Source organism: Palaemon carinicauda, chromosome 1, assembly GCF_036898095.1.
Source record: "Palaemon carinicauda isolate YSFRI2023 chromosome 1, ASM3689809v2, whole genome shotgun sequence".
Lineage (NCBI taxonomy): Eukaryota > Metazoa > Arthropoda > Malacostraca > Decapoda > Palaemonidae > Palaemon > Palaemon carinicauda.
Window position 1 is genome coordinate 293526599 of NC_090725.1, and position 26971 is coordinate 293553569.

At 41.8% G+C, this 26971-nt stretch overlaps 1 protein-coding gene and 1 pseudogene across 1 annotated transcript in view; both read right to left on the reverse strand.

Annotated features, from left to right (window-relative positions):
• Positions 1 to 26971, reverse strand: part of LOC137657851 (E3 ubiquitin-protein ligase MIB1-like) — a 421337-nt pseudogene that overhangs the window by 366184 nt on the left and 28182 nt on the right.
• Positions 2623 to 26971, reverse strand: part of LOC137657825 (DNA polymerase lambda-like) — a 91592-nt gene continuing 67243 nt past the window's right edge. The window contains exons 8-10 of the mRNA XM_068392388.1: positions 20024 to 20109; positions 9240 to 9315; positions 2623 to 3521 (exon numbers count right to left, since the gene is read on the reverse strand). Coding sequence (XP_068248489.1) covers positions 3414 to 3521; positions 9240 to 9315; positions 20024 to 20109 — 270 coding nt within the window. The 3' untranslated portion in view covers positions 2623 to 3413. The remainder of the gene's footprint in view (positions 3522 to 9239; positions 9316 to 20023; positions 20110 to 26971) is intronic.

Sequence of the window (26971 nt, forward strand, 5' to 3'; positions counted from 1 at the left end):
AAGTTATCTAACCATGTTTCCGATAATGCAGGTGTCAAAATATTTCACGTTTATCAATTTTCGAATTTGGATAGTTTTATTACCTACATGTACAGATTGTATATTTATATAGCCATAGTTTATGACTTCCTTAGTAACCATGATCAGTATTTTCTGGGTCTTTTCAATTCCAAATCATAAGCTTTGCAGTCTCTAGAATTTACTATGTGGTCACTTAGTTTGTTTAACTTTGTACAGTTAATACACTTTGACACTTGTGAATTACACTCCTTGGCGGAATGTTTACCTGAACATTTCCCGCGGATTTCATCATCATTCTTAGACTTGCAATCTTTTCCAACATGTCCATACCTCTGACAGTGGTAGCAGGGGATCAAGTGGTACCTATCACGTATGTTATAAGTACCCCAATGTAACAAAACGTTGTCCCCATTATCATGAATAGCCCTTTAAACTTCGGGATAACATTTCAGCTCAAAGTGGGTAGTCCCACCTGAAGCATTTTTCTTCAGGACTACACCTTATCTTCTCCTTTATATATTGGATTTGGTCCAGGCAATGATTTCTTAGAATCAAAGTATTTACTATATCATCTTCATGTTTCTACACATTGCATATCATTATTTTGGTTTTAATTTTCCGTTTTTTCTTGTTTCAGTGTCGGCAACCAATGTCTGAATTTTGTTTGCAGCCTCTTCTCTGATCATTTTGTTTGCAAAGTTTACAAGATTTCCATTCAAAGTTGACCTCGTGTTAAGTATTAGGAATGTCTTCAAAAGCCTGTTCAACCTCGTGTTTTCTTTCTGTAATTTTAGTTGTTGTATTTGTTGATTTAATTACTAACAGATTTTTTCCCTTAACTTTGTCAGCATGTGATGTTTTCTCCAGTTTTGGGTCCATCAATGATTGAAGTGTTGCCTTAATTGATTCCATATTCATAGTGAGATTATCCACTTTCTCAGTGAGGTCAGTAGTCTCGGTGGAATTTGCTCCATATGCGCTAAGGTCAGCAAGTTTGTTTTCCAATTCAGCGATTCTCGTGTCTTCTTCGCTCAGGGCCTCTTCTCTTATATAAACATCTTCCTTCAATTTTGATATATATGAATTGGCTTGGTGGGCATAACCAATCTAAGTTCTTTTGTTCATTATCAGTGATGCCTGCCACTATACACACACATTTCTTATGATAGAATTTATTGCAATCACATCCAATCCATTTTTTCCGGTCTCGCTCCGTGGTTTCACATATGAGGCAGAAATAGTTAGGGACAGACATAGTGTACTGTTTCTTCTCATTTAGGTTTCTCTATAAGATTAACAAATATCTTTTCTATGATATTCTAAGCGAGAAACAAAAGGGCAAGTGATGAATAGAGCTCCGCGCAAAACACGTCCACACCTCAGCGGTTCAACTACTCAACTGATAATAGTTCTAGTCTCTCAGTGGTTACATCTTTAAGGGATAGGAGAGCTGCTTTATCTAAACGATTGACTGGTATTGGACTCCTTCCTGGAAAAATTTCAGGTCTCAAAGATTGTTACTTAACCTGAGAAAGAATCTCGGATTTTGATCAATTATAAGAATTCACTGCATACTCCCTCTGTTTCAGAGGATACTATAATTAGGGATAATGAAAGTCCAGTTTCTTATTGGGCTTTTTCTTCTTAAGAGTATCTGGTCTTTTCGAAAGTTATTAAAGGATAAAAACAATTAACCATCAATCAGCATATGAATGAATCAGACCTCTAAAACTATGTTCTCTCTGGAGGAGGAGTTCCATTGGGTTGCCTAAGGATGAGGTTGCTGCAATTTCCCGTTAAACGTTGTTGAAACAAAGTGATAGATCCAAGGAAAACTTTTAATTTATACATGCTTTTTCAAGATCACAAACTTGAGTGCCTGGTAATGTAGAACAATCTTCCCCATCTTTTGCAAGGTACAAATTTGTGAAAAGATATACCCTGTATGCTTCACAATCAATAATTAAAATAAAAATGCATAATTTGTTAATTTTGCCATTTACATTCATTCTTACATAACATGATGCATTCTTTTGGGTAGGTTATACAAATTTTACTACCTTATTCTTCCTATTAAAAAATCTCCTTTTATTCATATATTTTTTTTTTCTATTTCAAAGGTCATACTTTTTTCATTCAATATTCTAATAATATATCTTACGTTTCTAATATTATGTATATCATAAAAAGGTCAATGAATGGAAGAAACAAACACCAAATTACAGTACTATCAATTCTATCATGCGGAGCATGACAAATGTGTGATAGTAGTTTACCATTTTCTTTTTAATAATTTCCTTTTATATATACAAATTATCAAGGGATTTGCAGAAGTGCATAATTAAAACTTAACCTATTAGAGAGACTAGTTCCTTAGATTTCCGTTAGGTTTCCGTTAGAAAACTTTATCAGATTCTGATTATTCTACCAATTTTAAGATTCTAATGTTTTTAAGAAGCACAGGTTTAAAAGATAAAGTCTAAACATTTATATATCATAGGTTTATTTTCTAAATGATATTTCTATCGAAGATTATATATATATATATATATATATATATATATATATATATATATATATATATATATATATATATGTGTGTGTGTGTGTGTGTGTCACTTTACTTTCTAAATAAGTTGAGTTTGACTCATTGGGCTGATAAATCTACATTTCTTTAATGATAATAAAAAGATTATATATAAAAAATAAAAAACACTGAAACCAACAATGATTTTACCAGACAAAGTTTAGGTAATTACAGATTATTTTTTTCTTTCTTTGGTGAGTGGAATTAAAAATATATCTATAAAAATGTACAGTGAAGTTTCAATTTAAAGCTTAGTACCAGCTTTGTAAACGATAACCAGACTAGTATAGACCTTTCTTGAATATTCAATTAAATACAAAGAAAAATCAAATTACCCCTTTGAGTGCCATTAGAGGTTGTTAACATCCACATTCTACTCCATTTAGCACCACTGGATGTAATTTATATCCAATCATTACCAATATTTTCCATTTCTTTATCATTTACATATATGAAAATTTTGTAAAGTATAAAACATTATATGTCAATGGAAGGAAACTTTATCCAACTATTCGGCAATATATGTTGTAAAATCCTGTCATTTAGTTTTTGTGCTATGTCGAGTTGAGTAAAATGTCTAAAAAAAGCGTCTTAGGCTTGATTGCCAAATCCTTTATGAGGAATTGGTGCCTGAATGATTAAAAATCTTAATTTAAAACTTAGTATAGCCTCATAAAAGATGCAAGATACAGGAAAGGGTTAAAGTTTTCTTCAATATTCAATTGAATACTGTAAAATCAGTTAAAAACTAAGTTCTTATTTGCCTTAAGAATATTTTTATAATTATATACTGGATACAGGAACATCAATGATCACGTTCCTGTGGTGATCGGTATTCCAACCCCAGATGTTTAAATATCGACTCCTCTGTGGGGGTGTCGAGAAGAGACCCAGTAGACAGCTTTTCTCGACCCTGTTAAACAATAAAGGCTTATAACTGCTCATCTGCAGTCCTTAATCTAATGTTTTAAAATTATATTAAAAATATTATACTTTCATTTGTGTATGTCCACATTGTTCTATATTTCTTACATCCTTGCATGAATTTTAATACACTTTAATTTACAACACGTTGTAAACACTGGTATAAGTTTTCATGATAGCCAAAAGATTCAACAGAAACTATTTTTAAAGGTATTTATGGTTGAGATTCCAAAATTTTTATTTTTGTTTTACTGTAAAATGAACATTATTTCTACAATATCTGTAATGGCATATAAAAAGTACCAAAACAAGGTAAAAATAAAGTATATTCAATTTTACAGCCAATAGAATTTACCAGATCAAATTTTGTTCCATAAGTACTAACATATTTTACTTATTCTATATTATCACATAAGGTGCAACAATAGCTCTGTAGTCACCAATAGCCAAATACCACAACAGACTAGGTGAGCTGTGCCAAATCCAAGACAAAACAGTTCAAGGATCGCGCAAACTAGGGCAAATTCTGTATTCGTCTCATAGCGATTTGCTATTTAGGGTGTGATTTGGGTCTTCAAAAATCTATTAATTATTGATAATACTGTACTGTACTGTATATACCTGCAACTATCAAAGTCCTATGCATATATGTCAGATCTGTAGCTCATGATTGATGTTTGCTATAAGGTCGTTAAGTATACATAATTTGAGGCGAGAGTATTAATAATCATTCATAAAAAAGTGATGCTTGGTCTCGAGAATGGATATGCTCCAAAACAATTGGTAGAAGTGCACTGAATGCTACTTAAAGATTTGTTTCACTGCGCCATGGTCCACTGATAACATAAATGAGAAATGATAAAAACCAATGCAGGAATGATGCATGGCAAAATCTAAATATCATCTACATAAGCCTGAAGAAATTTTAATTAATACATCAAGATAACACCTTGATTCACTAATAAATGTTCCAATATTACTGTAAAACACTAGCTTACAAGAACACTTTTCAGTGCCAGGGGATGGGTTTTTAGAGATATTATGAACATTTCCCAATGTGAAAATATATGATGTTAAGGCATTAACTACTATTGTTAAACATACCTAAAACAAATAGAAAATACAAAAAAAAAAACTATTTGCCAGAGAAACTGATAAAGGAAGGAAAAAACAGAAACAATCAGGAAAAAAAAGAAGAAAAGTGTGATAATTTCAATAGGAATACTACCTTTGAGCAATTACAGAGGTCTACATATCAACTGAGCCAAAAGCTACGACTAACACAGAACAGAAGAATAAAAGCATGCAGTGAGATTACTGTACTTTTAACTTTAAAGAGATCTCTTAGGAATGAATATATCACTAAAAAGATACACTAATTATATCAATAATCATCAAGCTAAGGCAATGTTCTTTTACAAATTGACAAATAAATAAATAGTAAGGAATACACCAGAACTCAACTTTGTATTGAAAAGAAATTTAAACAATGCATTCATTAACCAAATTATCCAAATTATAAGACATATGCAGCTCTATTTTTTTTTTCTGTGGTTCTAGTATGTTTTAAAATGTGATAACCAGTATTTGAATGTCTTAAAGGTATTTAAGATCACCATTACTTTTCCAAATAGAACAATAATATGAGCAATAGCTACCTAATTTAATATTAAATGAAGAGATAATTATGAAAAACTTAATATCTAAAATAAAATTTATTATTTCCATACTTCCATGGGATTTATGTGCTATTCTTTGTAAGAGAGAAGGGATTTGAAATTTACTGAAAATATAAGAAAATTTTCATAATCAGTACTTTAGTCCTTTGTTCCCTGTGGTAAGATGAGCTGCTGTAAGGATACAGAAATTGGATCAGGCATGGATGAGCTTCATTTTACCCATACCTGTAAAACCCAAGTGAGAGAGAATGTATAGCAACCTAATATCCCATCAATAAAAAAATTAAAACAAAGCCTTTTGCCTACTCCTTACATTAGCTCATCTTACTAAATATAAGAACAAAGGGATAATGAACTGATTAAAAAAAAATACTTGTATTTTTAAAGTGATTGTCAAATCTATTCCCTCTTGGAAGAAAGAGTACATAAATTTCTGATAAGATTCACAGAAATAATTTGAGATAAAAGTACTATAAAAAAGTCACAAAAACAATAAAAGGAGAAAATATGAATTTTATTAACAAATTTTCTTATTTCTATAATTACCTGATGTTCATATGGTTTCTTCTATAATTACCTGATGTTCATATGGTTTCTTCCAAAGAAGCTTGGTTTAATAGACAACCAACTGTAAAATTTCTATTATTTAAAAATTTTCCCTAATCAACGCCTTGGGGAAAAATATAGCTTTCAGTTTCAATTTCCCTAGTCAACGCCTCGGGGAAAAATATAGATTTCAGTTTCGAAGTTGACATTATTCCTCATCTTGATACCACAAGTTGGTGAGGAGGGTGGGCGTGTATATGAACATCAGGAAACCAAGAGCCCACGGGTTCAGAATCAATTTGTGAATTCCTTTCTCACGACCTTAAGGGATGTTGTGCCGAGAACCTGCAGGAACTCTGTCGCTGATTCCTGATGGAATTTTCAGGAATCGTGTTACGTGACCAGGACCCAAAGGAACTGTACCATAGTTACCTGTAGAGATTCGGAAACCCCTTAGCAGCAGGCATCCCTCTGTCATAAGAGTAAAACTCTTGATGATGATGGGCGCGCGCGAACAATTCACGGGACGAGAGTTCAAAAACTCTCTGTCATGTGAGTATAACTCTTGTGCACGCGTGAACACTTCACGCAATGAGTTTGAAAAAACTCTCTGTTATAAGAGTTGTTTGCGCACCTCATCTGATTGCGTGCACCTCGTTGTTCGTGCGTGCCAAGGTGGCCGTGCGCGCCAATATGGTCGTGCGTGCTAAGGTAGTCGCGCACACCAATATGATCGTGAGTGCGCGCAGTGTTGGTCATGCGCATCAAATCTGTCGTGTGTGCCACATCGGTTGTGCGCGCCAACTTGGTCATGCGTGCCACATCAGCCGTGTGCGCCAATTTGGTCGTGCGCCCCGAATCAGCCGTGCGAGCCAAATTGGTCGTGCGCGCCAGATCGGCTGTGCACGCAAAATTGGTTGTGCGCGCCACATAGGCCGTGTGTGCCAATTTGGTCGTGCACACCAATCCGGTCATGCGCGCAAAATTGGTCATGCACGCTACATCGGCCGTGGGTGCCAATTTGGTCGTGCGCGCATAAGGTTGGTCGTGCATGCCTGGCGAGAGTACTCACTACTACGTTCACCCAAAGGTTCACGATAGCCTGTGTTGTGTGAGCGCGAATGATCAACACTATGAGAGTCCTCAAACTCTGTCATATAAGTATGGCTATGATCACGAGAACCCAAAGGTTCTGAACTGCGTTGTGAGACCCCGAAGGGTCAGCGCAAACGAGAAAAGGAAGTTTCTCTGTCACGAGACCCCAAGGATCAGCGTGACTAAGGGCACGAGAGACCAAAGGCCTAAAGTAGCCTGTGTTGCGAAACCCCGAAGGGTCAGCGCAACGAGAAACCGAAGTTTCCCTGTCACAAAACACCGAAGTGCCGGAGTGACTAAAGTTATGAGAGCCCAAGGGTTCTGCGTAACTAATGTTACGAGACCCCGAAGGGTCAGCGTAACGAGAAACCTAAGTTTCCCTGTCACAAAACACCGAAGTGTCAGTGACTAAAGTTATGAGAGCCCAAGGGCTCAGCATAACTAACGTTACGAGACCCCCGAAGGGTCAGCGTAACGAGAAACCAAAGTATCCCTGTCACAAAACACCGAAGTATCAGAGTGACTGAAGTTACGAGAACCCAAGGGTTCAGCGTAACTAATGTTGCGAGATCCCAAAGGGTCAGCGTAACGAGAAACCAAAGTTCCCCTGTCACAAAACACCGAAGTGTCAGAGTGACTAAAGTTACGAGAGCCCTAGGGTTCTGCGTAACTAATGTTACGAGACCCCGAAGGATCAGCGTAACGAGGAACCGAGGTTCCTCTGTCACAAGACCCCGAAAGGTCAGCGTGATTGATGGTACGAGTTCCCAAAGGCTCAACATTACCATCGTTACGAGAACCCGAAGGTTAAGCGTAACTGAAACCCGAAGGTTTCGAGCGGAGTCCCGAAGGACTCCTACTGTAATGAGAACCCGCAGGATCAACATAACGAGAGCCCGAAGGCTACGATCACGCCAGCGCAAAGGGTGATCGTAACGAAACCCCAAAGAGTCAAGGAGAACCAGCAGGTTCAAAGATAAAACCTCCGCATTAGAGGTTTGTTCTCCCGAAGAAGAACGTCGCTTAAGATAAGGCTCTCGCTCCACCCCTGAAGGAGAACCATAAGCGTAACGGGGGACTGCCAATGCCCAGAGGCGGTCTTCTCTTGAGAACGAGAGACTCGTTCCCCCGAAGAGGTAACCTGCTTCGGAGAAAGCTCTGCCACCGCCCCTGGTGAATCAGCAAACTCCTACAAGGTATTTCTCGCGAATGAGATGGAAGTTCTCCCGAAGGAGATCGCTTAAGACGAGCTTTCTCCCAGCTTTATAGGAATAAAGCGTAGGCATAAAATATCTCTCTTGCGAACGAGGAAGTAGTCCTCCCGAAGGAGGACATCGCCTAAGACATGCTTTCTCCAAGCTCTATGGGAAAAAAGCGTAGGCTTAATAGCATCTCTCTCGCGAACGAGAGAGAAGTCCTCTCGAAGAAGGACATCGCCTAAGACAAGCTTTCTCCCAGCTCTATGGGAAAAAAGCGTAGGCGTGCAAAACTCTCTTTCGCGAACGAGAGAGAAGTCCTCCCGAAGGAGGACAATGCCTAAGGCAAGCTTTCTCCCAGCTCTATGGGAAAAAAGCGAAGGCGTAGTAATAGTCTCTCGCGAACGAGAGAGAAGTCCTCCCACAAGAGGACATAGCCCAAGGCAAGCTTTCTCCCAGCTCTATGGGAACAAAGCATAGGCATAAAGAAAAAAAAAAATCTCTCTCTGGAACATCAAGTTGAAGGTTGACGGCGAATACTACCTCGTAACGTGGGAAGCTCACGAGCTACCACATGGAGCGCAGGATAACGAACAGGGCGGCCATAGCAATCGGCCTTGTGTTCTACGTCGCTGTTACCTGTGAAAAAGGAAGTTGTGATCAATTACAATTCATGCTCCGCTGCACAAAATACACTATTCGGGTAATAAGTCACCTTCCTTGTAAGATAATTCCTCGAAAGGGAGTTGAACTGTTATACACTTTAATTCAGTAATGAAACATACACACGGCAGTGTTGAAAACATGCCGACCATCAGCGCAGGGTAGGGCGGCAATAACAACCTTATGGCGGAGGCTCATATATATGTAAGATAAATGAAAACACACACAAGAGAAAAAAAAAATAGTCAAGGCAAGTCTTTGCGGGAGAGAAAGGCAGCACGTCCGTCCTCTACCGAGCCATAAAGTAAAGTGGTTACTCAGCCGATAGGTGTGAGTGAGAGGGGTAGCTAGTCTACCCCCCCCCCCCCCGCTAACTAGTGGATGGGGTAGTTATCCCTCACTAGAATTATCATGGCTCGTCTTTCAGCTACGCCGAAAGTATACCCCCTATAAATAGCGGAGGGTTTGTATCTACGTCGGAACAAACCTTAAATAGTTAAAGATAAAAGAAAAAGTTCTTTACAATACCTGTCTAACAATTCCTGCTCGAAGACCATGCTCAGAGAGACTCATTCCCATTTTTATGGCCAGCAATCTCATTGATCTGAAAATTTAAGTTTGGGAATATTGGTTAAATGCAATAATGGATCCTCAAAATGGGCTTAATTTATCAAAACAAAATATAAAATCTACAGCAAATGTCAAATATGCAAATTTAATATCTTTATATCTTTTCACAGCTGTAACTTCATGAAAAATGGAGTTTTTATGATAAAACAAAGTTTTATGAATACTTACCTGGCAGTTATATATATATAGCAGAGTCTCCGACTGCGGCAGAATTTAATCGAAAATCGCGGCAACCGCCTTGTGGTGGTTGTGTGGTTAGATGGTTAACAACCCTTACAGGGTGGTACTTGGAATCATTCCCATTTTCTGTTCCTCAGATTATCTTTGCCCGACCTGTCTCCTGAGGGGAGGTGGGTGGGCTTTAAAATATATATATAACTGCCAGGTAAGTATTCATAAAACTTTGTTTTATCATAAAAACTCCATTTTTATGAATAGAACTTACCTGGCAGTTATATATATATAGCTGATTCACACATTTGGAGGAGGGAAACAGACAGAAAAACATAGTTGGGGAAACAACAAAAGAGTTGTAGGAGAACAAACACCTTGATTCCTTACCTGCTAAGGTAGCTGACTTCAAAGGTAACTGCCTCTAGAGTCGCTTTCCCTTAGGAGTATTCAGCCAGGAGTAGACCTGCTACGCTGCTAACAACTGAATCGAGTCTGTCAAAGGGGTAGGACCAACAACTTGACTAGACTTCAGAAAACTACCTTCCCATATAAAAAAACCTGCAACCTTACTAAAGCTAACCATCTAACCTTGCAGAAATAGATATAAACTATCTATCTGGACTGAGGGAACCGTACCACAGGACGAGGACCTCAGACAACCATAAAAAACACAAACCCATATACAAGTACATAAACTAAGGCTGAGTGGGGGTAGTAACTCCTTTGCCTAATACAGAAGCCGCAGCTACGTATGGGCCCAAGGTATAACACTTGTCATAGTCCACTCTTACCTCTCTGAGGTAATGAGAAGCGAAGATAGAGTTGCTCCTCCAGAACGTTGCGTCCATGACCTGCTTAACTGATATATTTTTCCGGTATGCCAGCGAAGCAGCAATGGCCCTTACTTCGTGAGCCCGTACTTTTAACAGGGCGAAGTTTTCTTCCTCACAAAAGAGGTGGGCTTCCCTAATAGTTTCCCTCAGGAAAAAGGACAAAGCGTTCTTTGACAGGGGTTTTTGAGGATCCTTCACTGAACACCATAAGGAGTTGGAAGCACCCCTCACGCTCTTAGTGTGGGCCAAATAAGCCTTGAGAGCCCTAACCGGGCAGAGGAGGCTTTTCTGTTCCTGACCTACTAGATTCGTGAGGTTAGGGACTTCAAAAGTCCTAGGCCAGGGTTTCGAAGGGTTCTCATTCTTGGCGAGAAAGTCGAACATCAAGGAACAAACCGCTCCATTTAGGGTGAAGCCTACACGCTTCTCGATTGCCTGGACCTCGCTGATCCTCCTGGCAGTCGCTGGAGACAAAAGGAAGAGGGTTTTCTTAGTCACATCTCGCAGAGAAGCTTGCGAGATAGGCTCAAACTTCCTGGAGCAAAAAAACTTAAGCACCACATCCAGGTTCCAGGAAGGGGGTCTTAAGTGCACCTGCTTCGTTGTTTCAAAAGACCTAATGAGGTCCTGCAAGTCCTTATTCTGAGATAACTCTAAGCCTCTATGCCTAAAGACGGTTGAGAGCATGCTCCTGTATCCTTTAATGGTAGATACAGCCAGCTTAGCATCCTGCCTGAGGTACAAAAGAAAGTCTGCAATCTGGCTTAGAGAGGTAGAGGACGAGGAAACCTTGCGCCTCCTGCACCAAGCTCTAAAGGTCTCCCACTTTGACTGGTAGACTCTTTGTGAAGAGATCCTCCTTGCCCTGGCAATAGCTTTCGCCGCTTGTGCCGAAAAGCCTCGAGATCTAACGAGCTTCTCGACAGTCTGAAGGCAGTCAGATTGAGAGCGAGGGGGTTTTGGTGAAATCTCTCGAAGTGGGGTTGTCTGAGAAGATCTGGACTTGCCGGGAGTCTTCTTGGAAAGTCCATCAGTAACCCTACCACTTCGGTGAACCATTCCCTCGCAGGCCAGAATGGAGCCACTAGGATCATTCGTCCCGAATCGAGGAGAGCGAACTTCCTGACAACCAGATTGATGATCTTGAACGGGGGAAAGGCATACATGTCCAGCCCCGTCCAATCCATCAAGAAGGCGTCCACTGCAACAGCTTCCTCGTCCGGGACTAGGGAGCAGTAGTTGGGGATCCTCTTGTTTAGACCGGAGGCGAAAAGGTCTATTACTGGTCTGCCCCACAACTTCCAGAGGCTCCGACAGACATGCGGGTTGAGAGTCCACTCTATAGGAAGGACCTGTCCCCTCCTGCTGAGCATGTCTGCCCTGATGTTTCTCTGCCCTTGAACAAACCTTGTCAACAGCTGGGTCTCGTTCTCGTTCGCCCAGAGGAGAAGCTCTCTCGCAGTTGAGAACAGGGAGAGGGAGTGAGTTCCCCCTTGCTTCCTTATGTACGCGAGGGCTGTGGTGTTGTCGGAATTGATCTCCACAGTCTTTCCCGACACCGAGGTTTTGAAGGCCTTGAGCCCTAACAAAATGGCCATCAATTCCTTCCTGTTGATATGCCAACTGACCTGACTCCCTTCCCAAATACCTGAGACCTCTTTGTTCCCTAGTGTTGCTCCCCAGCCTGACTCAGACGCGTCTGAGAATAACACTAGGTCGGGGTTCTTCTTGAACAAGGAGATCCCTTTTCCCAACAGAGCTGGGTCCAGCCACCACATTAAAAGATCCTTGATCTCTGTCGGAATGGGAAAAGAAAAAGTGTCCTCCTGGATCTTTCTGTTCCAAACCTTTGCGAGGAAGTGTTGCAGAGGCCTTAGGTGCAGTCTCCCCAAAGGGACAAACTGCTCCAGGGAGGATAGAGTTCCCAGCAGACTCATCCATTCCTTCGCTGAGCATTCCTGCTTCCTCAAAAAGTCTTTGACTTTGTCCAGGCACCTGGTCTGCCTCTCCTGGGAGGGAGAAGCCTGAAAAAGAACTGAATTCAGAACTATCCCCAAATAGAGAATAGTCTGATTCGGCTCGGTCTGAGACTTCCCCCAGTTGACGATGAGTCCCAGGTCCTGAGTCATCGTATAAGTTTTCATTAGGTCCTCCAGACATTTCTCTTTCGACTGTGACCGGATCAGCCAGTCGTCTAGATAGAAGGAGACCCTTATCCCCTCCTGGTGTAACCAGCCTGCCACATTCGCCATTAGTATGGTGAAAACTTGGGGAGCTGTGCTGAGGCCGAAGCAAAGTGCCCTGAACTGGAAGCACTTGCCCTGGAACACAAACCTCAGATATCTCCTCGAAGACGGATGAATGGGGACGTGAAAATAAGCGTCCTGCAGGTCGAGAGAAACGATCCAGTCTCCTGGACGAACTGCAGCCAGCACTGACTGAGTCGTCTCCATGGAGAACTTTGTTTTCTCCACGAAGGTGTTCAGAGAGCTGACATCTAGGACTGGTCTCCATCCACCCGAGTTCTTAGGAACCAGAAACAGGCGATTGTAAAAGCCTGGGGAGGCGAGGTCTTGAACTGGCTCTATTGCTCCCTTGACCAACATCTGGTCGACTAGCTCCAGAAGAGCCTCTCGTTTCCCTGCGTCGGTGTACTGAGCCACTAAGGCCAGGGGAGAGTCTGAGAGAGGTGGTTTCTTTAAAAAGGGGATCTTGTAACCTTCCTTGACGACTGAGAGGGACCAGGTGTCCGCCCCTCTCCTTTTCCAAGACTGCCAAAAACGAGACAGTCTTGCCCCTACTGGTGTCTGGAGGACTTCCATCTCATTTTTTGGACCGGGGCCTAAACGCACCCCTGCTGGTCCTTGGCCCTGACTCTTGTCTTCTCCCCCTAAAATCCGCTCTCGAGGAGATCCTGCCCCGAAAGGGCTGTTGAAACTTCTTCTCCTCCTTCTTCAGAGGAGCAGGAGCAACAGGTAAGGTCTTTCTAGCCGACCGAGACAAAAGGTCCTGAGTAGCCTTCTGAGCCAGAGAAAGGGAGATATCTCTGACCAGAGCTTCAGGGAAAAGATGACGTGAAAAAGGGGCGTAAAGTAGCTCCGACTTCTGGGCAACAGTCACAGATCTAGAGGTGAAGGAGCACAAAAGGGCCCTCTTCTTTAAGACCCCTGCTGAGAAAAGGGAAGCAAATTCATTAGCTCCATCCCTTAAAGCTTTGTCCATGCAGGACATGATACTCGTCAGGTCCTTCGTGTCCTCCAGGAGTTCAGACTTCCTGGCCAGAGTCCCGAGAGACCAGTCCAGGAAGCTGAAAACCTCGAAAACCCTGAAAATTCCCTTGACGAGGTGATCAAGCTCCGACATGGACCACATCATCTTGGCAGAGTTTAAAGCATGCCTTCTTGCCGAGTCCACAAGAGCCGAGAAGTCACCTTGGGAGGAGGAAGGCACTCCTAACCCCAAAGGTTCCCCTGTCTCATACCACATACCGGCCTTGGAAGCGAGCCGAGATGGTGGAAAAGAAAAGGTGGTCTTGACAGCTTGTCTCCGTTCCTTCATCCAATCATCCACTTTAGCGAGAGCTTTCCTGGCCGAAATTGAAAGTTTCATTTTGATGAAGGCCGAAGACTTAGTAGCTTTCTTCCTGGTAAATTGAGACTGAGGAGAACGAGGGGCCGAAGGTTGAAACTCCTCCCCATAAAGTTCCAAAAGAGAGCGAGAAAGAACCTTGTAATCGCTAGAAGAGTCGGCAGGTTTTTCTTCCTCTTCCGAAATATCTTCGAGGTCCTGCTCAAGGATAACATCCCAAAGAGTTGGGCTGCCAGCAGTCTGGCAGCGAGAGCTGTTTGAATCCTGGCGCCGAGCGCCGCTAACATCCAGTCGGCGAGAAGCGGTTTCGTCACGATGACGAGAAGCGGTATCGTCACGATGACGAGAGGCAGTATCGTCACGATGACGAGAAACGGAAGCGTCCTGAAGATGCAGGCTGCCGTCGCCTTTAAAATGCAGACTGCATTCATCCTGTTTCCTAAGAAACGAGGCAGTAACGTCCAGGCGTTTCGAAAGGGAAACGGAATCGTCACGGCGCCGAGAACGAGAGGCAGTATCGTCCTGGCGCCGGGAGAGGGGGGAAGGAAATTCCTGGCAGCGTGCCGATGAAGAGGGAGTACGTTGTCTTACGGCCGACGAAGTGCGCAGAGGTTTCTTGGGAGAGATACTAAAATCTCTCTTAGAAGAAGATCTCTTAACAGGCAAAGAGACGTCCTTACGTCTGACGGACTGAGAAGGGTGGCTGAAAGCTTTAACTAATGATGAAAGTTGTTCCTGCATAACAACCATGAAAGCTTTAGCAACCTCCGCTGGCTCTCACGGTGCCGAAGACGGCAGTTGTCGTACGGCTTGACTGGGAGCGCTGGCAGAAGAAGCAGGGAGTCTAGCAGGATTAACTGGGCTAAGGACTCTCTGTTTCGCCCTCTTAACAGGAACATCGAAATCGTCTCCCGAAGGATCAGGGTCTCTGCTACTCGAACCGGGAGAGGGAGAGCGAGACTGCACGTCCCGGTTCCACCCTCTCTTCATTGGTCTTGATTCGTAACGCCAATTACGTCTGGGAGAACGATCAGGCGAAGACACAAACGTATCCGACACGCCTTTCCTACGGCGGTCAAGAGCAGCCTGGGAGATCGCAACAGGACTGTCTGAGGCGACGACTGACCGAGGATAAGCACCTCTCACCCCCTTTCGGCTTTCGACGTACCTTCTCCCTTGGTCCTGGGAGCTTGGTAGAGGTCTAGACCTAGGGGTATGACAGATTCGATCAGTCGCCACCTCCACTGCACTTTCACAAGCACTAATTTCACCTACACCCTTACCTTTAAAGGCCTCCAACTGTGCTTTAATGGCCTCCAATTCAGCAGCTAATTTAGCATACCCAGGGTCATCCGTAGGCACAGGTCCTGTAGAAGGGTCAGGAGTCACTACATTTGGGGAAGGAATACCTTCCAAAGGGGTTACAAGCAAAGGGTCAATAGATAAATCTAAGCTAGGCTCACTAGCAGACTTTGACTTTGATTTAGCTCTTCTAACTCTATCAATCTCAAGTTTGCGCACATAGCGCTGCATAGCTAACCAATCATCATCACTTAAAACCTCGCATTCCTTGCACTTATTATCTAAAGCACATTCAAACCCCCTGCAACCCATACAGATAGTGTGAGGGTCAACCGAAAGTTTTGGCAACCTCACCTTGCAAATATCATTCGCACAAACACGATAATGAATTTTCTCACTCATGATAATAAAGGAAAAAAGACAAAAAACAAAAACAACACGATTGCCAAATCCCAACACAGTGTACTTCACCAAAAACGAAGTCCAAAAAGGCGATGAAGGGAAAGCGATCCGAAAAACTCTGAAAGGAGGACCAACGATGTTGTCGATCCGGCCGGCAGAGATAATCTGAGGAACAGAAAATGGGAATGATTCCAAGTACCACCCTGTAAGGGTTGTTAACCATCTATCCATACAACCACCACAAGGCGGTTGCCGCGATTTTCGATTAAATTCTGCCGCAGTCGGAGACTCAGCTATATATATATAACTGCCAGGTAAGTTCTATTCATAAAAATTATGCAATTAAACTTTCGCATATATAAATAAAGAAAAAATCTAGTTATGAAAATTAGACATCATATCTAAATAGAAAATGACCCAGGAATATGTTCTGCCATTATGAGAATTAAATATTTTGAATGCATAATTAAAAACATAATTACAATACATTTACTTCATTAGAAACTGAAAAAGTAAACATTCTAGGTAATAGAGTCAAGTATTTTTACCATAATCTTTAAAAACATTGATGAAAAGAATGTGAAAGCAATTTGTCATCTACTCTTCTGTTATCATAGTATATGACGCCTGGCTAGTAATATTCACCCCAACCATAATGATGGAAATTCAGAAAAAAACAGGTCAACCTGACTTTTTCATATAAACAAAATGAAAACAAAATTTGTTACATTAGATAAATATTCATAAATAATCCTCCCATAACTTCCAAATTTAGTCTTTTGTTTGCAATGGAAGCCACCTGTGCTGCTTACACTCTCAGGCCCCTATCCGCGACCTCATAATAATGAATTTAATAAAATCAATCATGTATATTAGATTATATCGCATAGTATTAAAATTTGGTGTATATAAGTAATAAACAAGTCATCATGGTTTGTCTAACCAGAGCAAGAAAATTCAATCTTACCAAGAATACCATCATATGTGATTACTTCAGAAGCTTGCCCTTGGTCAAGAGATATAAGGTTGGCTGTTAAAGGGGAGATTGGCAAATCCTTTTTTACCTAAAAGGGCAATCCTAGTATTTAAGACCAGCAGAAGACTAGTCTGAGTCAAGCATAAGTGGAAGAATTGAAAGACTATGCCTAAGACCAACAATATATGAAGTGAAAATTCAATACTTTCCACACGAATAAATCAAAATAGTTAATTCAAGTTAAATCTGAGGTATGAAGCATACAGTTCACTAAGTAAAAAAAACACCATGGCGATAGTTTGGCTATGATATGTTATGGGAATTCTTAGATAAATCAGTAGAGATTTTCTTTATTGCTTACAAAATTACTTGGTATATTTCTGAAGTATTTAGACCAAAGTAAGTAATAGAAATATAAAGAGTTTACAGCATTTCTTGATTTCATGGTTTATTGCATTTATAATTCCTACGTCCCAAGCCTTCATGTATAAAATGGAAGTCTGCCACAGCAACTTATTTTTTTCTACATTTGGAATGGCCAATGCCAGACATATTAACTAGATATAAATGCTCTCTCTCTCTCTCTCTCTCTCTCTCTCTCTCTCTCTCTCTCTCTCTCTCTCTCTCTCTCTCTCTCTCTCTCCTAGGTAGCAGATAAGAGAAAAGAAGTAAAAATTTCCAGAGAGAAAAGAAAAGAAAAAATAACATTTATGGTCACGGTTCAATCCAGGGAAGATAACTTTCATATCAATAATGTCTAATCTAACCAAAATGTTTTGGACCTTCTGTGTGTTTTGTTTGGTTGTCTGGGCTAATGTAAAAGACACTATGTCTGATTAGTGCCATTTTGTGCTTTATCTTTAATTCTAAATTGGGCAAAAGTAGTTTCCTTCAGTACCTTTAATGTGTTATCAACATCAATTTACCCACAGCTCAGGGTGGAGGGTCAACTTTTGGGAATGTCTGACTGACATAATGCAGCAGATAATCTGTCTGGCATTGGCCATTCATAACTCCCTGAGATGTGTAGGAGTACATAAACTTTCTTTCATGTGGTACCAAGAATGTTTGGTTTATCCTATTTTTTTGTTTCTGTCAGGCCTAATGTAGCAATCAGTGTGTCTTGAAAGGGTCACTTTGCACTTTGTAAGATGTTTTCTTTCACTATAAAGTAGTTATGGTTCATTTTCCCTTTGCCTACACACATCCACACTGAATAGTCTGGCCTATTCTTTACATATTCTCCTCTGTCCTTATATATCTGACAACACAGATTACCAAACAATTCTTCTTCACCCAAGTGGTTACTGCACTAATTGTTCAGTGGCCACTTTGCTCTTGGTAAGGGTGGAAGAGACTCTTTAGCTATGGTAAGCAGCTCTTCTAGGAGGACACTCCAAAATCAAACCATTGTTCTCTAGTCTTGGGTAGTGCCATAGCCTCTGTACTATGGTTTTCCACTGTCTTGGGTTAGAGTTCTCTTGCTTGAGGGTACACTCGGGCACACTATTCTATCTTATTTTATTTTTCTTCCACTTTTTTGTTAAAGTTTTTATAGTTTATATATGAGATATTTATTTCAATGTTGTTACTCATCTTAAAATATTCTATTTTCCTTTTTGTTCCCTGTTGGAGCCTCTGGGCTTATGGCATCCTGCTTTTCCAACTAGGGTTGTAGCTTAGCTAATAATAATAATAATAATAATAATAATAATAATAATAATAATAATAATAATAATAGTTTCATTCAGTATCTTTTATATCTTTCTACATATTTTTTTTCCACAGATAAGGGTGGAAGGTCAACTTTGGGTGTGTCTGGCAGTAATAATGCAGCATATGATTTGTCTAGCATTGGCCATTTTGAACTCTGAGATGTGTAGAAGTATATAAACTTTGTTCAAGTGGTACCAAGAATATTTGGTTTAGCCTAATTTTTTAGGTTAATTTTTTGTTTAAGGCAAGCATAATGCAGCAATCAGTATGTCTGGAAAGGGTCACTTTGTACTTTATGAAATGTTTGCTTTCATTACAAAGTAGTTTCATCAAGTACCTCTTATATTTTTCTTTATTAATTTTCCAACAGTTAAGAGTGGAGGGTCAACTTTGGGCATGTCTGCCAGGCATAATGCAGCAGATAATTTGTCTGGAATTGGCCATTCTGAACTCTCCCAGATCTGTAGAAGTATAGAAACGTTTTTTTCAAGCGGTACAAAAAATGTTTGGTCTAACCTCTTTTTTAGGCATATTTTTTGTTTCTAGCAAGCCTAATGCAGCAGAGATTTTCTCTGGCATGGATCATTTTTTAATCAGTGTGATGTGTAAAGTACCTTAAAATACATTGTGTGGTACCAAAATTTTTTGTCCCTTTTAGAGATCCCCAGGGCCACAAAACAGCAAGTGGTCCCAGGCAGATATCCAGTTCTTCATATGCCCAATCATTTTCTACATGACCCATTACTCCACAATTGGTACCACATTCTTTTGACCAAACTCTGCCTGGCTGCCAGCCTATTACCTTCAAGTACAATTCTCAGATCATGGGAAATATAATAGATAGTTCAGATTTGAAAAGACTAATATCTTGCACAATAAGACAGTAATATGTTGGTACAGGAGTATTTAAACCCACTAGAAATAATATTAAAGCAAATAAACCAACTTTTCATATAGTGCAAAATGAAAAAAAGGGTAAATAGAAATTTTTCTAGCTAAAAAACATATCCAAATTTAATGTGGTCCATATTATACAAAAAGGCACAGTCAATAATGACTAAAATTCCTGCATCTTCTTCATGCTATAGTTCCTATATTATATAAACAAACATGGTCTGAGAATTCCTGGCATAATCATGAATTGGGTACTGTATTAACAATTAATACATCATTTATAGATAAAAGATTTGAAGTAGTTTCCAAAATAAAAATCTTTGGGGAATTAATCATTTGTGCAACTGAAATTGGTATTAGGAGATGTACAGAAGGTGGCTGTTTTTTGAAAACTACAAACATTTTGACCACATCAGCAAATAAACAACTATGGCAAATTTTGAGGTCACAGACTTCCTAAACCATAAAGTACAACTGTGGAGTTAGTGTTTCTTTCTGAATACAAAACACAAAGTAATTCATAATTTGAATAGAGTCAACTCTTACAAACCCGTAACAGTTCATATTGAGGCCTCAACAGTCTAATATTTTCTTGAGATGCAGTACAACTTCCTATTAAAATAATCACAGTACTACTACAAAAACTATACATTTTCATAGCAGTTTAAAAAAAACTAAAAACATTTTAAAATCCTGAAAAACAAGTGCTAAAAAATGCAAGTTTCATCTTAATATATGACTAAACTAGAAACACAACTCATAAACCACATTGCAATAACAAAATATAATAGACATACCTGTTAAAGTGTGCAGATCCTGTGAAATACATGAGAGCTGGAGCATACTCTGAGTATGGTATCACAATAACATCCAGGCGTCTATGCTGTAAAAAAAAATTTGGAATTAGTGATTTTGTTAATATTTTTTATAACATTGTTTTATGGTTCTAAGCTTAAAATAAACTAACAACTTTTATCCCCTCTCTTTAATCTAGCACTTTCCATTGGGCTAAGGTCTTCATTTATAGCCTTTCTCTATAATTTTCAGGGGTTTAAAATGGTCTTCATCCTCCTGCTGCCATAACTGCTGCTTCTGTTGGCAATATGTAATATGATTTTCCCAAACTATTCCAAATCATGAATCTCAATCTACTGTACCTACACCTTGTCAATAAATCCTAAATTTAATTTTCTTGCTGAATGACCATAATTTTTGCTCTTAATATCTGTGGAATATTTTTGTTTACTGCATTCCAGAATTTTTCTTTAAGTTCATCTCACACTCTTGTTTTTCTTACTGCCCTCTTGAACTACCCCTACTATTTACCTATTAAGATAGGATGTATATGTAGATAAACACATAAAAGTGGAGTAAACCAACACTTCATTAGTCTCTGATTAAGCAGCCAACTTAGTGATTAATCATAGATCCATATTTAAATGTAACAGTGAAGGATGTGCATAGTGACTCTACCAGAATGAAGGGCTTATTGAAGCTACAGAATGGAAATAATTGTCATAACTCCAGTCAGATGAAGAGCTAAGAGGGAAAATCTACATGTAGCAAGGTAGTTTGGAAATAGAAGGGTCCACATGAATATGTAAATAAAACACGAAGTAAAATCATACAAATTAAAATTTTAGATTTATATAGTAGTTAAAAAGATAGTTAGGGCTCACAATGCTGAAGTTAGGGCACTGAGAAAAAATGAAAAGAGGGCTACTGGACTACACAAAAATAAGAATGTTCTTTTAGAACCCTAGTATCCCACTGAGAGAGACCGAAGGAATGAAGGTTACATCAAGGTTGTTTGCTGTGTACTAAAGTTGATATGGCAAACTTTTAATGTTAGGGATCCTCTAAGTAGAGCATATAATCCAATAAAAACGGATAAAAAACTAGTGAGAATGGGATCCCATAGAAGGTAACTATGGTAATTTAGTGAAGAAACATAGTAAAGTGGTACAGTAAGAGCTGCAATGGGTAGAAGCCTGATGATAAGATTAATCAGATGCTAACTTAAAATCATTAAGGACACAGCTGAGAAATAACAGGAAAAGTCTGATAGAAAATGTGTGTGAAGATATTTTGCAAACTATCAAATAAGTTAAATAATGTTCTACAAATAAAAATGTTATTTTGATAATAAAATAAATTTTTGAATATACTTACCCGGTGATTATAATAGCTGCAGCTCTGCTGCTCGACAGAAAACTCTACGGAAAAAATCCGCCAGCGATCGCTATGCAGGTAGGGGGTGTACTTCAACAGCGCCATCTGTCGTCCAAGTACCCAGTACTCATTGTAAACAAAGAACTCAATTTTCTCCTCGGTCCACTGCGTCTCTATTGGGGAGGAAGGGAGGGTCCTTTAATTTATAATCACCGGGTAAGTATATTAAAAAATTTATTTTATTATCAAAATAACATTTTTCAATATTTAACTTAGCCGGTGATTATAATAGCTGATTCACACCCAGGGGGGTGGGTAGAGACCAGCAATAAATGTTTACATTATTATGAGCTAAGGATTTTTCATTTCATTTTAGAAGTTATCAAAATAACAAAAATAAAATAAATAGGTACCTGGTAAGGAAGTCGACTTGAACAATTACTCTGCCTTTTTAAGTACGTCTTCCTTACGGAGCCTCGCGATCCTCTTAGGATGCTGAGCGACCCCTAGGATCTGAAGTATGAAGGGTTGCAACCCATACCACAGGACCTCATCAAAACCTCTAATCTAGGCGCTTCTCAAGAAAAGAATTTGACCACCCGCCAAATCAACCAGGATGCGAAAGGCTTCTTAGCCTTCCGGACAACCCAAAAACAACAATAAAAAACATTTCAAGAGAAAGATTAAAAAGGTTATGGAATTAGGGGAATGTAGTGGTTGAGCCCTCACCCACTACTGCACTCGCTGCTACGAATGGTCCCAGAGTGTAGCAGTTCTCGTAAAGAGACTGGACATCCTTAAGATAAAAAGACGCGAACACTGACTTGCTTCTCCAATAGGTTGCGTCCATTATACTTCGCAGAGATCTATTTTGTTTAAAGGCCACTGAAGTTGCGACAGCTCTAACTTCATGTGTCCTTACCTTCAGCAAAGCTTGGTCTTCTTCACTCAGATGTGAATGAGCTTCTCGTATTAACAGTCTGATAAAATAGGATAAAGCATTCTTTGACATAGGCAAAGATGGTTTCTTAACTGAACACCATAAAGCTTCTGACTGTCCTCGTAAAGGTTTAATTCGTCTTAAATAGAACTTAAGAGCTCTCACAGGGCATAAGACTCTTTCTAGTTCATTTCCAACCATATTTGATAGGCTTGGAATATCGAACGATTTCGGCCAAGGACGAGAAGGTAGCTCGTTTTTGGCTAGAAAACCAAGTTGTAGAGAACATGTAGCTGTTTCAGATGAAAATCTGATGTTCCTGCTGAAGGCGTGAATCTCACTGACTCTTTTAGCTGTGGCTAAGCAAACCAGGAAAAGAGTCTTTAAAGTGAGATCTTTAAAGGAGGCTGATTGTAGCGGCTCGAACCTTTCTGACATGAGGAATCTTAGTACCACGTCTAAATTCCAACCAGGTGTAGCCAAACGACGCTCCTTCGTGGTCTCAAAAGACTTAAGGAGGTCCTGTAGATCTTTGTTGTTGGAAAGATCTAAGCCTCTGTGACGGAAGACTGAAGCCAACATGCTTCTGTAACCCTTGATAGTGGGAGCTGAAAGGGATCGTTCTTTCCTCAGGTATAAAAGGAAGTCAGCTATTTGAGTTACAGAGGTACAGGTCGAGGATACTGATACTGACTTGCACCAGTTTCGGAAGACTTCCCACTTCGATTGGTAGACTCTAAGGGTGGATGTCCTCCTTGCTCTAGCAATCGCCCTGGCTGCCTCCTTCGAAAAGCCTCTAGCTCTCGAGAGTCTTTCGATAGTCTGAAGGCAGTCAGACGAAGAGCGTGGAGGCCTTGGTGTACCTTCTTTTCGTGTGGCTGACGTAGAAGGTCCACCCTTAGAGGAAGCGTTCTGGGAACGTCCACTAGCCATCGAAGTACCTCGGTGAACCATTCTCTCGCGGGCCAGAGGGGAGCAACTAACGTCAACCTTGTCCCTTCGTGAGAGGCGAACTTCTGCAGTACCTTGTTGACAATCTTGAACGGGGGGAATGCATATAGGTCTAGATGTGACCAATCTAGGAGAAAGGCATCTATATGAACTGCTGCTGGGTCCGGGATTGGTGAGCAATATATTGGGAGCCTCTTGGTCATCGAGGTTGCGAAGAGATCTATGGTTGGCTGGCCCCATGTGGCCCAAAGTCTCTTGCACACATCCTTGTGTAGGGTCCATTCTGTTGGAATGATTTGTCCCTTTCGACTGAGGCAATCTGCCATGACATTCAAGCTGCCTTGGATGAACCTCGTTACTAGCGAAATGTTTAGACCTTTTGACCAGGTGAGGAGGTCCCTTGCGATCTCGTACAACGTCATAGAGTGGGTCCCTCCTTGCTTGGAGATGTACGCCAAAGCCGTGGTGTTGTCCGAGTTCACCTCCACCACTTTGCCTTGAAGGAGAGACTTGAAGCTTTTCAAGGCCAGATGAACTGCCAGTAGCTCCTTGCAGTTGATATGCATTGTCCTTTGCCTCGAGTTCCAAGTTCCCGAGCATTCCCGACCGTCTAATGTCGCGCCCCAGCCTGTGTCCGATGCGTCCGAGAAGAGAACGTGGTTGGGAGTCTGAACAGCCAGGGGCAGACCCTCTCTGAGGCTGATACTGTCCTTCCACCAAGTCAGGCAAGACTTCATCTTCTCGGAAATGGGGATCGAGACCGCTTCTAGCGTCTTGTCCTTTTTCCAGTAAACAGCTAGGTGATATTGAAGAGGACGGAGGTGTAGTCTTCCCAACGATACAAACTGTTCCAGGGATGATAGTGTCCCTATCAGACTCATCCACTGCCTGACTGAACACCGTTCCTTCTTCAGCATGTTCTGGATGCATAACTGGGCTTGGCTCGTTCTGGGGGCCGACGGAAAAGCCCGAAAAGCTAGACTGTGAATCTCCATCCCTAAATACACAATAGTTTGGGATGGGACCACTTGAGACTTTTCCATATTGACAAGGAGACCCAATTCCTTGGTCAGATCTAGAGTCCACTTTAGATCCTTCAGACAGCGACGACTGGAAGAAGCTCTTAGAAGCCAGTCGTCCAAATAGAGGGAGGCTCGGATGTCCACTAAATGAAGGAATTTGGCTACATTCCTCATCAGCCTCGTAAACACAAGAGGAGCTGTGCTTAGGCCAAAGCACAGGGCTTGAAACTGGTAGACAACCTTTTCGTAAACAAATCTCAGAAAAGGTTGGGAGTCTGGGTGGATGGGGACGTGGAAGTATGCGTCCCTTAGGTCTAAAGAGACCATCCAGTCTTCCCTTCTGACCGCTGCTAGAACGGACTTTGTGGTCTCCATGGAGAACGTCTGCTTTGTGACAAAGACATTCAGCGCACTGACGTCTAGCACCGGCCTCCACCCTCCTGTCTTCTTTGCCACTAAGAAGAGACGGTTGTAGAAGCCCGGGGTTTGATGGTCCAGGACTTTGACTACCGCTCCCTTTTCTAGTAAGAGAGACACCTCCTGTTTCAATGCTCGTCTCTTGTCTTCCTCTCTGTACCTGGGAGAGAGATCGATGGGAGACGTTGCTAGAGGGGGTTTTCGTACAAACGGGATCTTGTACCCCTCTCTGAGCAACTTCACAGATTGTGCATCTGCGCCTCTCTTCTCCCAGGTCTGCCAGAAGTTCTTGAGTCTGGCTCCCACTGCTGTCTGAAGAAGCTGGCAGTCAGACTCTGCCTTTAAAGGACTTGGTTCCTTTCTTCTTTCCACGTCTCCCTTCGGCACGAGCACCTCCTCTGCTGGAGGCTCTGCCACGAAAGGGCGGAATAAATCGGGACGCTGGAGTGTCCATCCTTGGTCTAGCTGACAAGGTAGGCAAAGGGGTGGCTTTGCGAGCAGAGGACGCAACCAGGTCATGAGTGTCCTTCTGTATCAAAGAAGCAGCAATCTCCTTAATCAAGTCCTCTGGAAAGAGGCACTTAGAAAGAGGAGCAAACAGAAGTTCGGATCTTTGACAAGGTGTCACTCCAGCTGACAGGAAAGAGCAAAGGTTCTCACGCTTCTTGAGGACTCCGGATACGAACGATGCAGCAAGCTCACTAGACCCGTCACGTATGGCCTTGTCCATGCAGGACATGATGAGCAAGGAAGTTTCCTTCTCTGACGGAGAGATCTTCCTGCTTAAAGCTCCCAGACACCAGTCTAAAAAGTTGAAGACCTCAAAGGCTCTAAATAACCCTTTCAAAAGGTGGTCTAGGTCCGAAGATGACCAACAAATTTTCGAGCGTCTCATGGCTAGCCTGCGGGGAGAGTCTACAAGACTTGAGAAGTCGCCCTGGGCAGAGGCAGGAACTCCCAAGCCGAGAACTTCTCCCGTGGCATACCAGACGCTCGATTTAGAAGAGAGTTTAGCAGGGGGAAACATAAAGGCTGTCTTCCCTAGACTCTTTTTGGACTGCATCCATTCTCCTACCACTCGTAAAGCTCTCTTGGACGAGCGTGCGAGGACGAGTCTAGTAAAGGCAGGCGAGGATGACGGCATACCTAATACAAACTCTGACGGAGGAGAGCGCGGAGCCACAGACACAAACTGGTCCGGAAACATCTCTTTGAACAGAACTAGAACTTTTCTAAAGTCCAAAGAGGGTTGCGTGGACTTAGGCTCGTCAAGATCCGAATGTGGTTCATCAACGTGAGCGGCACCATCATCATCCGAAAGTCCATCATCCGAGTATTGAGGAGGAAGCGGCAATGGAGTAGGTAACGGCTGGTTAGCCGAGTCCGGTCGCACGGGTGCACGCGTGACTGAACCGGACGCAACGTCATGGAACTGTTGCCCAGTCTGTGAGCTGGCAACAACCATAGCAGCGCGGGGACGCACAGCGTCTACTCCAGACTGTCTAGCCTGATGCGGGTGAGCAGTGGCAACCACACTGGGTTGCGGAGGTTGACGCACCGCGTCAAAACAAAACAACTCTGACTGTTGTTGTGTCTCGCGAACGTCAACGGAAGGCTCCGTGCGTCGCTGAACGTCAACATGCGGCTGGTAGGGTACACTGGAACGCATGGGTGGCGGAACTCTCTCAACTGGAGTGCGCAAGAAGGTTGCCTCAGCATCCACAGGACGCACAACCGAGTGTGTGGTTGGTTGTAGGCAAGAGGCTGGTGCAGCAGCAACCTTCTCCGCACGAAAGTCCTGCATCAGAGACGTTAACTGTGACTGCATGTTCTGCAGCAAAGACCACTTGGGGTCTGCAGGAGCAGGTGCGGCGACAGACGGTGTAACTGTCTGCGGCGGTACCGCTTTGCCTCTCTTAGGAGGTGAGCAGTCATCGGAAGACTGCAGCGAGTCCGAACTGACCCAGTGGCTACAACTGGGCCGTTGGACTTGCGCGGAAGGGACCGACTTGCGCTTAAGCGGTCGTGAGACCTTGGTCCATGGTTTCTTGCGAGAAACCTCTTCCGCAGACGAGGAATAAATGGGCTCTCTCGTCTTTGTGTGGGTGGGGCGATCTTGGGTAGATACGCCCGAAACCACAGAGGGAACGTCTGTTCGCTGATTAAAGCCTCTCGAACCCATTGGTCGTACGACATTGCTTCTCCCCTGGACTTGGGAGCTTGCAAGAGGTCCCGGACTAGGA